This window comes from Myotis daubentonii, chromosome 16 (genome assembly GCF_963259705.1).
Source record: "Myotis daubentonii chromosome 16, mMyoDau2.1, whole genome shotgun sequence".
Lineage (NCBI taxonomy): Eukaryota > Metazoa > Chordata > Mammalia > Chiroptera > Vespertilionidae > Myotis > Myotis daubentonii.
The window spans coordinates 28,141,547-28,155,279 of NC_081855.1; the positions used below are offsets into that span (position 1 = coordinate 28,141,547).

The 13,733-nt window shown below is 53.3% G+C and overlaps 1 protein-coding gene across 2 annotated transcripts; it reads right to left on the reverse strand.

The window, feature by feature from the left end:
- Nucleotides 1-498: 498 nt before the first annotated feature.
- On the reverse strand, nucleotides 499-11,576 carry TMEM98 (transmembrane protein 98). Of its 2 annotated transcripts, none has more exons than XM_059669511.1 (7): nucleotides 11,429-11,576; nucleotides 9,115-9,300; nucleotides 8,130-8,261; nucleotides 7,229-7,262; nucleotides 4,841-4,956; nucleotides 2,185-2,244; nucleotides 499-1,606 (listed from the first exon to the last, which is right to left on the reverse strand). In XM_059669511.1, the coding sequence occupies exons 2-7, from the start codon at nucleotides 9,249-9,251 to the stop codon at nucleotides 1,399-1,401; spliced, it is 687 nt and encodes a 228-aa protein (XP_059525494.1). In that variant the 5' UTR covers nucleotides 9,252-9,300; nucleotides 11,429-11,576; the 3' UTR covers nucleotides 499-1,398. The 2 variants fall into 2 exon arrangements, with proteins under 2 accessions (XP_059525494.1, XP_059525495.1); XM_059669512.1 differs by having other exon boundaries at nucleotides 9,115-9,326; nucleotides 11,429-11,556.
- Between the last annotated feature and the right edge of the window lie 2,157 nt (nucleotides 11,577-13,733).

Sequence of the window (13,733 nt, forward strand, 5' to 3'; positions counted from 1 at the left end):
GTCAGAGCAGAGAACGTTAAATGAGAACCGATGCGGAGCTCCGAACATGCTTAACCGCATCAGACGTGAACCAATGCAGCCCCCAAGCCAGGCCCTGCCCCCCGAGCCAGACTGGCTCTGAGAACCTGGGAGGAAGCAAAGTACTTCAGGCGTTCCTGCTGGAAATGACGCAATCAGGATGTGCGTCTGGGTTGTGCAGCTGGGATTCTGGGTCTCACAAAGGTCTCAAGTCATAAAAATGCCCCTCACCTTCCAATACTTACAAAACACACCGATGTCCAAAGAACTCGGAACACGTCTTCATGGAGTCACTGCTAACGTGGAACTACTTAGGGGTGGCATCTTCACCTCCACCTGAACTCAGGGCGTCTAAGTATTTCACTGAGTCACACGCACAAAGCATTCTGAGGATCCCTAGGCGCTCTCCTTCCACCCTCAGTTCTCGGACACATATGTCCCCCACGCATTTGAATTGGACTCAATAACCACACACTTGAGAAAAACCTAAGCATGCATTTACTACCCACGTAGTGGTAACTAGGTCAAATTACAGGCATAAAGATGAAAAGGGAATAATCAACTCTGAGGTGCTCACCTTCAAACACACACTGTGAAGGGGAGGAGGGACTCAGATGCCTCAGGGATCGGGCAGATAACACAAATCGATGAAACAGACCAGGGGAGAGAGGACAAGTCTTGCAAAAAGAGGCAACCCCATCCTAGCCGGTTTGGCTCAGTGGATAGAGCTTCGGCCTGCGGACTGAAGGGTCCCGGGTTCGATTCCAGTCAGGGGCATGTACCTTGGTTGCAGGCTCCATTCCTGGCCCCGGTCAGAGCGTGTGCAGGAAGCAACCAATCTATGTGTCTCTCACAGATGGATGCTTCTCTCTGTGTTTCTCTCTCTAATCTCTGTGTCTCTCTCTAAAAATCAATGGAAAAGTATCCTCAAGTGAGGATTAAAAAAAAAAAAGGCTACTCCTACTTAGTTCCAATTGATTGTCCTCTTTGGAAAATGCAGGTCAGAGTTGCCTCACCTCTGATTGTTCAAGGGAAGCCAGAAATGCTGATTGTGCTGAGAAACCTCCTGATTCTCAGGTGGTGGCTCAGTTTCCCTGAAAGCACCAGGTGAGCCAAATAAAGGTTAGAGTCCACCAGTGCTCAGAGGGCTGCCGCGCAGACGGTGAATGGCGTCTCCGCTAACTGTGGTGTCAGACTGCCACTCGCCAGCCACCATCTGCAACTGCAGCAGAGGCATCAACCCACGGGCTCTCCCGATGTATGATGCACACAGCTGGACCCCGAGCCGTGCGGAACTAACGACAGGAAAAGTGGAAGGCTCAGCCGGGCCGCCCGCAGACAGCAGGCCGGCCCTGGTGGTCAGCGGCTGGCCAGCCGGCACTAGATGGCCGACTGCTCCTGCAGGAAGCCCTCAGGGCCTGGGAGGCCTTTCTCTGGCTCAGAGGCCAAGGCCGCTTCCCGAAGGACTTGCAAGTGCTCCTCAGCAGCGGACAGCGACTGGTCTACCCAATCCAGGCCCCCGGTCAGGTGGCAGGCGTTCCTGGTCACCAGCACCAGATGACTGACAGACAGGAGCAGGGCCGTTGTCCTAGAAAAAACAACAACAGGCTCAGGTCCCCCCAGGAAGAAGGAACTTCGTGCCAAAGCCCAGCTGGTCTAAAGTCTATAGTCTGTTCCCCAGACCGGAGCCCCTTCCCTAGGAGGGGGGTGAGCATGCAATTTACAGATGCTCGAACAAATTTGGGAACGGCTAATTCAAAGAAGGTTACCTGAAGGCTTTTCAGAGCCTTTAATGAGAATATAATACGCCACGTCTCAGCGTATTTAAGACTGTGGTGCCCACTGTCTGCTGCTCACAATGGAAAGCCTCCAGAAGAGTGTTATGGGACAACGTGGTGCATCGAGCCAACTGGATGAGCACATCCCGCTGCTACCCCCTCGGAGATGGGATATCCACGCCCCACCGCGAGCATCCTTGTTGATTCAGAACCCCCGGCCAGGCGTGGCTCACTGGTTGGCTGACCATTCGCACTGCACTGAATGGTACCCAAGGCCCAGGACAGCCCAGGAGTCCAGCAGCACGGCCTTCTCCGCACCGACCCAAACAGCGGACCTCACGGATGTGATCAAGCCGGGAGCCCGCTTGGAGGGAGGGCGCCGTCTCACCGTGCATCCAGGAGCTTTGGGTCCAGCGGCGGGTACATCGACTTCACAACATCGTCCACTCTGAGGGGAGGCACAGGGCTTTCAGCATTTCACTCTCCTGAGCTCCTTCACGCCCTCCCTCCTTTCTACCTTTTCCTAGCCCAGTTCTTCTCTCTTAATATCCAGGCCCACGTCTTTAGTGGTTTTCTCTAACGGCTTTTGCATTCTCCGCCTGAGATGTAGGAAGACTTCAGGTTCAGTTTAGAGAGTATTTTGTTTTCGGGTTTGGTTTTAGCTCCAATGATTTGAATGGTACATGGTCCAACATCTGAGATGATGTTCAAGATACACTACTAAATTAAAAAGACAGACTGCCCAACATATGTCAAGTTTGATGGGTCCCATTTGCATAAAAATAAAATAAAAGCCGTGAAATGTAGAGAAGAATCATCTGGAGTGATACTCACTATTCAATAGCGGTGACCCCCAGGAACTGGGAGGGGGTAGAATTAGGGGATACTTCACTTTCTAGATAACCCGTATCTGCAATGTTTTTCTTTTTACAGGTATTTATTATTTTAACCAAATAAAAAACATGGTTAAAGGTTACATAGAACACTAAAAAAAAAAAAAAAAAAAAAAAAACCCTACAAGTTTAATTTGGGGACAAACTGCTCCACTGTATTTCTTTTTAACACATGGTATAGCTTGTGGTTAATTTTTTTTTTTTTTAATCTAGTTCAGAAAAAAAAAAACTATTCATTCTGATTTGCATGGTACAAGGTCTTGCTCCAAATTTTTGCTCTTGACCATGTGGTAATCAGGAAGAAAAAAGTAACAATGTGTTATTTGATTTCTAAACACACTTGAAAATAGATGTCCTCAAATGCTCTAGTCTCGGGGCTGAGGGGCTGGTGAGAACATGCAGAGGGATGGTCACGCCAGCCTCTGCCGGCCCGTCTCCATGGCGCCTGGAGCTGACGCCGCACCCCTTGAAACTAAGATGCTACCAACACACCACGTGGAATAAACGGAGCAAGAAAAACAACAGGACAGAACCAGCCAGAGGAGAACGACATACGAGGACAACAAGACAAAGCAAGGATGCAGATTGAATTCTGGCAGGAATGTTCTGGAAGCAGTCCGAGGTGCTCTGCAGGATGGGCCAGTGGGCACCAGGTCAAGCCCGCCCACTGAGCAACGCCACACCCACACCCTAGCACCACCGAGAATCCTGACCACCCAGCCCTGGACTCATCCTCAGAAACCTCCATCTCTTTCCTCCTCCGACCCCTCCTGGCAACGCTGCCTCATAACCCGGTTCCACGTGGATCCGCCAGGCCCCCTGAGGTGGCCCTTAGGAGTGACAGGGCACACGATGGAGGTCCAGCAGGTATGAGCAATGGGGAGTCTCTGTTGATAGTGAGTGGCAGAGCCTGATTGTAGGGCCCTTCAGGCCAGGGGCCGACCTCGGCTGATATAAATCATGGGACCACACCCACCGGGGAGAGCTCCACAGAAAGCCAACAACGGTTCTGGTGGAGTCCCTCCCACTCTCTCAACACACTGAACTCCCTGGACAGAGTTCAAGTGCACCAACTCTTTCCTATGCCCTCAGAGGGCTGGCTCCTCGTGATTCACCCGAGGCCACAGCCCCCAGGAGAGCAAGGGCCCCTGGAACTCGGGGCGGGGGAGGGGGGGATTTTCCCACCAGGGATGTGGCCGGACAGGGACAACACCCCACTCAGGCACATCCACATGCCAGCCACCAGATGGCAGCACAAACTTAGCACAGCCCTTCTCTCTAAGAAAAGGGCTTTATTTTTCTTCACCAAATTGAGCCCACAGGAGGGGGTGTAGCTGTTGACTGCAATCTGCTGGTCGCCTCCCACACGGGATTTCGCAGATGCCTGGAATGTGGGAGAGCCCAGTGATGTACGGCTTCACCTCCCACTCCGTCCTGGAGGCTGCTGGCTGGGCCATGGATGGAGCCGTGGGTGCCAGCCACCCCCGAATTAGTCTCCAGTACAGATACGGGTGGGAGACAGGACATGGCCACGAGTTCACAGAAGATGGGGGTGAAACGTGCTTACTGACCCAAAGCCTGGGACAAAGGCAAAGAGGAGGAGAGCAGCCCCAGCTGGAATGGGACTGAGAAGGAGGGGGTAGCCCAGCCGGTGTGGCTCAGTGATTGAGAGTCGACCCAGGAACCAAGAGGTCACTGGTTCGATTCCCGGTCAGGGCATATGCCCAGGTTGCAGGTTCGATTCCCAGTAGGGAGAGTGCAGGAGGTAGCCAATCGATGAAGTTTCTTTCGCATCAATGTTTCTACCTCTCTATCCCTCTTTCTTCCTCTTTTTCTGAAAATCTATAAAAAACATTAAAAGAAAAAAAAAGGAGGGGGCAGCCACAGTGGGATGTGTGGAGTAGAAGAGTCAGTGCTCGTCATATGTTGGAATTTCCCAAAAAGCCCCCTGGAGGTGGGGGGATGGTGTGAAACATCTTAGCTTGAAAGTCTCCCCACCCAACCCCTGCTGGATGCCCTGGGGGTGTTCGGGACATAAATCATTAACGTGGTCTGTGTAGTTTCCCGGAGGAGCCTGGCCCCGCCCGTCAACTCAGCGTCTGGCCCTCCCTGCCCCCGTGCAGTGTGGGGGCCAAAGCCCTGGCCGCTCACCTGGGGCTGATCCGCTTGGCCACCACGATGATGTCGCTGACGCTGGCCGAAGTCTTCATCTTGGCCCCTGAGCCCATCGTCATGGCAACAAGTTTTTCTGTCAGAGTGTGACAGATCTAAGGCAGCAAGGAGGACAGAGGTGATGAGGGGTGACCCAGCTCCCGAGGGGCTTCTGCCACCCCCACAAAGACAAACAGGACCCCCGCCTTTGGTCCCATCCCACAGCTGGGCCCCCTAATCCACATGGTCAAACTGAAGTGAAAAGTACACAGAAATGAGAGGAAATGAGGTGGAAGAGGCCGACGCTGAGAACACGGCCGGGTGAGAAGGGAGGGCCAGGAACCTCAGATCGGGGTCAGGGTTCAGCGTAGAGAAGTCTAAACTGAAATAATCTGTCTAAGGAAAATCATGTGCTCTCATTTCACCATCTCGCGTAAAGGGAAACCCACTTTCTATTCCTTCACCTCCCGGTTTAGTCTTCCACCGCCCACAGGGCATCCTCAGGAACCTGGCTGGACAAGGGACACCTGCTCCCTTTCAGCACATCCTCCAAAAGTGCCACTTATCTCAACAATTTTCCAGGGACTACATTAGCACGTTGTCTGGATGGTGATGCCAGAGCCTTGGGAAAACGCAGGAAATAGGCATAAGACTCGTGCCTTTCTCATCATTCGCCAATTCCGCTGGGCACCCCCAAAGTCCTGGTCTCCCCTCCCACACCTCCCTGATGTTAGAACCTGGATGGTTCTAAAGAAGTTCCATCATCTGCCTCTTGTTGGGGCTGCAAAAGAGTGGGCACCAAGGAGCCCAGGAGCCCACCCAGGAGAGAACCCAGGAGCCCCCCACAGGGACTCAAGGGCAGGTGGCCACAGCAAAATGACCTCGGGATCTCAGCAGGAAGGTGAGAGCCTCTCCTTTGATCTGAGGTCCCAAGGTGGACCATTGATCCCAACCCACTAAGACTCCTTCCGTGTGCTACTCGAAATAAGCCAGTCGGAGAAAGATAAGTATCACATGGTCTCACTCATTTGTGGAATATCATTAACAACGTAAACTGATGAACAAAAATAGATCCAGAGACAGAGAAACATTGAACAGACCGTCAAACCTCAGAGGGAAGGCGGGGGGCGGGGGGGGGGGGGCTGTGAAAGGGAGGGGTAAGAGATCAACCAAAGGACTTGTATGCATGCATATGAGCATGAGCAATGGACACAGACACTGGGGGGGCGGGAGAGGGGCATGTGCTGGGGGGTGGGAGTGGCCAGGGAGGGGTCGGTGGGGGAAAAAGGAAACATATGTAATACTTCAAACAATAAAGAATAAAAATAAATAATAAATAAATAAACAAAAGACTAAAGACTCCTTCCGGCTGACTCATCCTCTCCTTCAGGGGCCACTGTCCTCCTCCTCTAATAGGCAAGGGAAGGGACAAACACCAGGGCCAGGACACGCCCCGGCTGGGGAAAGAGAGATGGAATATGCCGTTATTGTTCTATCACTGTCTACAACCGCATCTATGCCCAGAGAGCTTCTTGGAATTATATAAAAAGCCAGGACTCGGTGACAACAATGTCCTACTAGGCATTTCGTTGTCCCCCAAGAGAGACAGCGGGAGAAGAGGCAGGAGGAAAGGTGTTTAGTATCTTACACTGCAAGACGCTGAAGTGAAGATGAAGCTATTTGCTTTGAAATTCTGAATAAGTCCTAGATAAAGATAAATGTGTGGTTTCCCAGGTTACAGATATGAAGACACCAACACTATTTACCAATGGCCAAGTATTTCAATATTACTATGATTCTATTAGGCAGGATCGTGTCTGGCAAACATTGAAAAACAAATTCTGAAACTATAAAAATGACCCAAAATGCAAATTGGGTGCAATTTTTCACCCAGTCCTGGAGGCTTGCAGACATTTAAGGAGGAAAAAAAAAAAATCTGTCTTCAATTTGAAGAACTCGTGGTTTGGATTTTTTAACACTGACTGTCCCACTTGGCTGACTGCTGTCACCACCAAAGAGGGCGGGTGACGGGCTTTCTAGCATTGGAGAAGCCCAGACACAGAACCCAACCCACTCTACAGGGCGGAGCTGTCTGTGAATGAACTGTGTCCACGGTCAGCAACAATGTGGCTGGTGACTACCCAGGTGGTCTTTCCCACAGGTCACTGTGCTATGAGGACCAGGTGCAACCAAGCCTCTGCAGTCTGACAGACCGTCCCCGTAGGAGTGGAAGCGAACTGTCGAACTTCCAAGCTTCGGGCAGGTTAAAAAGGCCTCCTGCAAGGGTCCCATGCCCTTCCTAAGGCTGCTTTCAACTCTAACCAGCTGTGCACCGGGGTGCTCTGCTGACCACCCCCTTTATCGCCTGGGGCGGTCAAAGAGTATTACCTTCAAGATGGCAATGCAGTGGGACATGAGACCCCTGGGGAGACAAGAAGAGCATGTCAGTGCTGATCTTCAGAGGCCCACCTCCCTCCAGCCCCCACCGCTGCTCCTCACCTAGCTCTGCACACCTGGGCACCACCTAAGAGCAGCGATGCCTCGTCATGTTCAAATGAACAAGTCCAGGAGCTAATGAGGAAGCCCCTCTGTCCTTACCCTTCTCCTCCCACCCCCACCTAATCAACGCTTTGTCAACACGACTCCCCACCAATCCAGTCGTGCTCTGAGCTGCTGACGCTGTTCCTTCCACCCCCACCTCCCCACCCAGGCAACCATAGACACCGCCTCCGCCGCGCACCCACTGGGCTGTGCACAGAGACCCCTATCATCTCTAAGGTACTGTACTTAGTAGAATTCTGTCTCCACCGCCAGTTTAATACCTGCGGTGCCTGGCCCGGGCCCCTGCACACACGGCCTCACAGACAGACATCTGCCCGGTGAGTGAATGACTAAATGACGGGGGAATGGAGTGGCTCCTGGGGGGCGGAGAGATCCCTGAGGACACTGAGGACAAAGGCTGCATCCCCAGAGCCTGCCTGTCAGATTCAAGGGCACCCCAAGGATAACCAAGCACCTCAGGGCGACTTAATAACAACTTCTGGGGTACATCTATGAAGCCCAGTGTTCAGGTCTGCAACATGAGGGGTGGGGGTGAGTCCCGGACAAACACTGTTATGTCATAGTCTGATTTCCCTCCTCATGAGAGCAGGGAAAGAACAGCAACGGGCACAGGGCTCCTGGATGCCCAGTCAGGTGTTCGGGCGCAGGACGCCAGGAAAGGGCGCAAGGGAGTCCCTCCGACCATCCCCAGGGGCTCCAGGAAGGCAGGCCATCCCCAAGGCCTTACGAGGCATCCTCGATCCAGTCTTCGTTCTCCAGAATGGCCTCGATGTGGGGGTTGGTGATGACGACGTCGTCCAGTTCCAGCTCAGAGGGCTCAGACTGGGTCTCCATGGCACCGATGAGGTCCACAATGGGCCTGGAAGGAAGAGCCCAGGGAAGCGGCTTCAGGATGGACGACCGCGGCTGACCCCTCCGCACAGAGGCCCACCTACCCCCCAAAGGCTGACGGGAGTGAGTAAGTAAAGCAGGACCACTTGTCCTGGATCCAAACCTGAGCTAACGGGACTGCAGTCACAGGCAGGGTACATGGCTCCACAGTGAATCAAGGAGCAAGCAAGGCACAAAAACAACAAGAGAAAAGTTACAGAGCCCGGCCGGTGTGGTTCAGTGGTTATGAACCAGGAGGTCACAGTTTGAGTCCCGGTCAGAGCACATACCGGGTTGTGGGCTTGATCCCCACTGTGGGGCATGCAGGAGGCAGCCGATCAATGATTCTCTCTCCTCACTGATGTTTCTACCTCTCTCTCCCTCTCCCTTCCTCTCTGAAATCAATAAAAAATATACTAAAAAAAAAAGTAATCTGAGCAGCGAGAGAGATAGGCCTATGCTGGGATCTCACAACACCAAGTGTCTGCTGGTTAGACATGCGGGCATCCGATTCCTCTTCCTACGAGTTTGGTTGGAAAGGGATGTGGCTTGTCCAAGTGCTGAGTGAGGCGGCCGTTTTGTGCAGACGGTCCCACCGTTACGCTAGACGACCGTGTGGAGCTGCTTTCTCGTTCGTTCAGGGACAGAGTCAGAGGCGGCTCAGGATGCTGGGGGCTTAGGAACAGCTTCAAGCTCTGAGGTCTTTATTGGGAAGGAGAGCCTGCAGGCACCATTGCAGAGACAAAAAGCCGAGCCAGTTGCCCAGCACTAAGCTGCTTTTTCTTTTGTGGGAGCCCCAGGGCACAGCCGCCCTCCACCCTCCCCTGCCCGGGTGCACTCACTTGGAATCATAGCGCTGCAGCAGGTCCCGGGGCCGAGGTCGGCAGTACCGCTGCCTGCAAACCACCACCAAGGCTGCGAACGAGGCCAGAAAGATGGTGGCCAGCACGCCTATGGCAACGATCACCACCGTCTCCATGCTTCTGGTGGCCCCTCAGTCCCGGTCACATTCCCCGCAAGGCCTAAAGCTTGAAAGACACAGGGCAGAGCAGGCCTGGTAAGGAAGGTGCAAAAAGGATGGGGCCGTGGGGGTCTTACCTGCTGGGGGAGGAGGGGCTTGGGAGGGAGAAGTTAGGGTGCCCCAAGTCACCTGCAGAGACCTGAAGGCCTCCACAGAATCAAGATGCATTTTATGCCATGCCCCAAATTTGCCTTTTCTTTTATAAAAAGAGTGTGCTCCCCAGATGGACCAGGCTGGGCTTCTGTCCTGGGACAAAAGCAAACATTTTCACCAGCACTGTTGTCTTCATTTACAACCGGTGCATGGAAGAATGCCCACTTCAGAAAGAGAAGGGCATGAGTGTCTACACTGAAGGCGTCCTCCGTGCTAGGCACGTCGGGTGTTAAGTCTTCTAACCTATGAGACAGGTGTTCGTATCCCCATTTATAGTTGAAGAAACTGAGGTTCAGGGGGGTTAAGACATTTGTCCAAGTTTGTACAGTCAGGAGGCAGAAAGCCAGCCACGTAAGCGGAGGTGAACATTCACCTCCCTTTTCCTTTCACAGTAAAGAGAAGTCTAAATATTCTAGATTCTGGAAGAAGCTTTGATGGTCAGTTTCAGTGTTGGAAACTTACAGCTGGTCTTAAACTGTCGCCTATTGACTGTTTTCATTCAGGAGGTTTTTTCACACCGATTTTAAACTCATAGGCTGGAGGAACAAGGAAGTCTCGAAGTACTAGTATGTATTCACAATGGTCTTTTCCTGCTTGTGTCCCTATAAGCAAGTCTTCTCCCCTCTCTGGTTTTAACTTCTTCATTTACAAAAAAGGATGCTTTGACCTGGGAGTCTCTATGAGTCCTCTATTTGGATTTAATTCTGTGTTCCCTGTCTCAGAAGGTCCAAATGCTCCTATTTGTCATTCAATAAGTATTTATGGACCATCTACTATGTGCCAAGCACTAGGCTGGATTCTGGAAATTGGAAATAAATTAAGACATGGACCTCAAACCTTGAAGAGCCAGGGGAAGAGGTAGACAGACCAACAAACCATTTCAACTCCATGTGCCTGTGCCATATGCACAAATACACAGAAAAGAGAGTAACTGTGATTGCGTGACATTTTCTGGGTAAGCCTTCTTCACAGGGCAGGTGATGCTAGAGCTGGGTTTTGAAGGATGAATAGGAGTTTGCCAGGTGGACAAGGTGGAGACTTGTGTGGCTCAATAGTGCCAAGGAGGTCTTTCTCCGAGTTCTCACATAGCTACTCTCCCACCGGAACTCACTTGCCCACAAGGGTGAGATGGCTGGGGTCTCTTCCATCTCTGTATCTCGGATTTATATGTTGGGGGTGGGGGGAATAATTCTCAGCGTTTGCCTCAGTTTCTCTGGATGTGTGTCTATACTGTCCCTCCTAAAGTACTATCTCCTTTAGTCTTATTCTTCCCTTCTCCCATTTCTCTCTGTCTCTCCATTCCCCGCTCCGGTTTCCTCCTGCGACGTTTCCCCCTCCCTCCGTCTCTCCCCTTCTCCGAATTTCCTTTCCCCTCCCCCCGCCCATGGCCTCCAAAGACCACCCGCTTTGTTCCTCTGTGCCTGTGCGTTTGAGTGCGTTTCTGTGAATGTGTATGAGCTTCGTGAGTTTTTGACGTGTTTCTCGGGGATCTGTCTGTATGGGTGTTTCTTTGTGTTTCCTTTTTGTGCATTCTCCTCTGTGCTTCAGGAGTTTTTCTCTTCCTTTGTATAGCTTGGGTAGTTCCCAGCGTCTGTCTGTCTCTCTCTTTCTCTCTGTCCCTTCCCCGCTGTTGAGTTCTAAACACACAAGGATATAACAGACCCAAGCCGCTACCTCCTTCCCTCCGGCGGCCACCCCGAACACCCAGGAGGCTGGGAGGGACCCCCAGAGCCTGGGCGCGCACAGAGCAGGGCTACCCGGAGCGCAGCTCCAACTTTCTCCAAGTCGTCGGCGCCGGCGCCGTGCCCGCGCAAGCACCGTGGCCGCAACAAAGCGACGGCCGGCGGGCTCCCCACCCCCAGGCGGCGCCCCGATCCCGATCCCCCACACCCTGCCCGCCGGCCGGGCGCCCCATCTCCCCAGGGGCTGGGCGGCCCGCCCGGGGCCCCTCTCCCGCAGATCGGGGCGGCGGGCGCACCCACCTCAGGCTGCGGCTGCAGGACGCATTCCGGGCGCTCCCAGGGCTGGCCCCCCGCCGATGGCAAAGTCCGGGCGCGGGACGCCGGGCGGCTCCTGGGAGCGGGGCATGCCGGGAAGGAGCGGGGCTGTCCCAGGGAATGGAGATAAGTCCCCCGGCGCGGCCAAGCCCCCGGAGGCGCAGAGGGAGGGGGAGACGCGGCCGCGTCCAAATCCCCCGCTGCCAGGCGCCGCTGTCGCCGCCAGGCCCCCCGGCGGCCCGGGGGTTGGGGCGGCTGGAGGCAGTCACCGTGAGACCCAACAAGCGGTCCTCGCGCCCCCGGGGAGGCCAGGCCCCGGCGGGCGGATTGGAGGGGAAGGGGAGGGGGAGGGTCCCTGCCTCCCCCAGCCCCCACCCAGGCCGGCCATCCAGCGGGGGCTGGGGAGCACGAGCCGTTTCCACAGTGTGACTCTCTTTGCTACATACTGTCTGGTTTAAATCCTGGCTCTGCCGCGCTCGCTAGCTGTGGGCGGTTTATTTCACGTCCTTGTGCCTTGGTTTCTTCGTCTGTAAAATGAGATGACTGCTTGTAAGCATCCTCTGAGTGGGATAACAGGATGCTTGCATGGCCCGGAGGGAAGAGGGAAGAGGCTGGTTCCTGGCCAGTGCGCATTGCTCTGTCCAGGCAAGGAGTGAACATTTGTTGAGCGCCTACTATGTCCCAGACACTGATTAGGTGTCTGACGTGCCTTATCTCATGTGACCCTCTCACCCACCCTGGACAGTCAGCGTGATGATGTTTGCAAGGAAGGAAATCGGCTTGAAGGCGAACTTACCGAGCTCTCAGTTTGTAAGTGGTGAGGGAGGGAGTGGACTCCCGGGCACCCAAGCCCATCACACGCAGGCCAGGAAACTGCTAGCTCCACCCCCACCCGCGTCTCTGGGCAGCAGTCCCTTCCTTCCTTCCGGACAGATAGGGCCGGTCAGGTGCAACAAACCTTCCTGCTCCAGCAAGAAAAGCTTCTCACCTGCTCGTAACCCTTGCTAACCCTCCTGGGCCACCTCTGGGCTGCCAGAGGGGCAGCAGGGTGGCATCCTTCACCCCCTCCAGGTGGGCGGTTAAGGGTAGGAGCCTGAGCCAGGAAAACCACTGAAGGTCCGCCTCCTCCACAGAGGAGCTGAGTGACCTCGGGCAGTTCCCTCGGCATGTGTTTCCCCATCTGTGGAATGGGCACGGCAGTAACACCTATGGCCTACAGTGGGTTTTTTTTCTTTCCCCTTTATTGATTAAGATATTACAAATGTGTCCTTATCCCCCCAATGTCCCCTCATCCCCCCAGTCCTGCCCTCACCCTCACCCCCTGTTGTCCACATCCACTCACTTATGCTTATATGCATGCATACAAGTTCTTTGGTTGATCTTTCCCTCTCACCCCCACCCTCCCCTGCCTTCCCTCTGAGTTTTGAACATCTGATCGATGCTTCTGTCTCTACATCTGTTTTTGTTCATCAGTTTATGTTGTTCATTATAATCCACAAATGAGTGAGAGCATGTGATATTTATCTTTCTCTGACTGGCTTATTTCACTTAGCATAATGCTCTCCAGCTCCATCCATGCTGTTGTAAATGATAGGAGTTCCTTCCTTTTTACAGCTGCATAGTATTCCATTGTGTAGATGTGCCAAGTCTACAGTGGTTTTGAGGATTCAATGAGATGACGCATTTAAAGTGCTCATCCCAGAGAAAGTAGAATGTTGGTTACCAGGGGCTGGAGGAGAGGGGGATGGGGAGTTAGTTTTAATGGGTACAGAGTTTACGTTTGGGAAGAGGCAAAAAGGGCTGGGGATGGATGGTGGTGATGGTTGCACATAGACTTAATGTGGGTGAACGGTATACTTTAAAGTGGCTAAAATGGTAAAGTTTATGTTATGTCTATTCCCTCACAATTAAAATTTCAAAGTACTCATTACAGTATGACACAGAAAAAAAGGGGGGCTTCCTTGACGTTCCCCAAACATGCCCAGCTCCCCCTACCTCAGCGCCACGCTGTGCCCTCTGTCTGGAATCCTTGCCACCATTATTCCTATGGCTCACTCCCTCCCTTTGCTCAGGTGCCTGCTTAAGAGTCACCTCCTCAGAGAAGTCTTCCCTGACCACCCCGGCACCTCCGTGATCCACAGGCGCCAGCCTCACGTGTGTTTTTTAACAGCCCTCATCACCACCTGAAAATGTACTACATGTTTGTTTATTCCTTCTCCTCTTCCTGAATATAAGTTCCATGAGGACAGGGACCCGCAGTATCTTCAACAGTGCCTGGTACTTAGTAAGT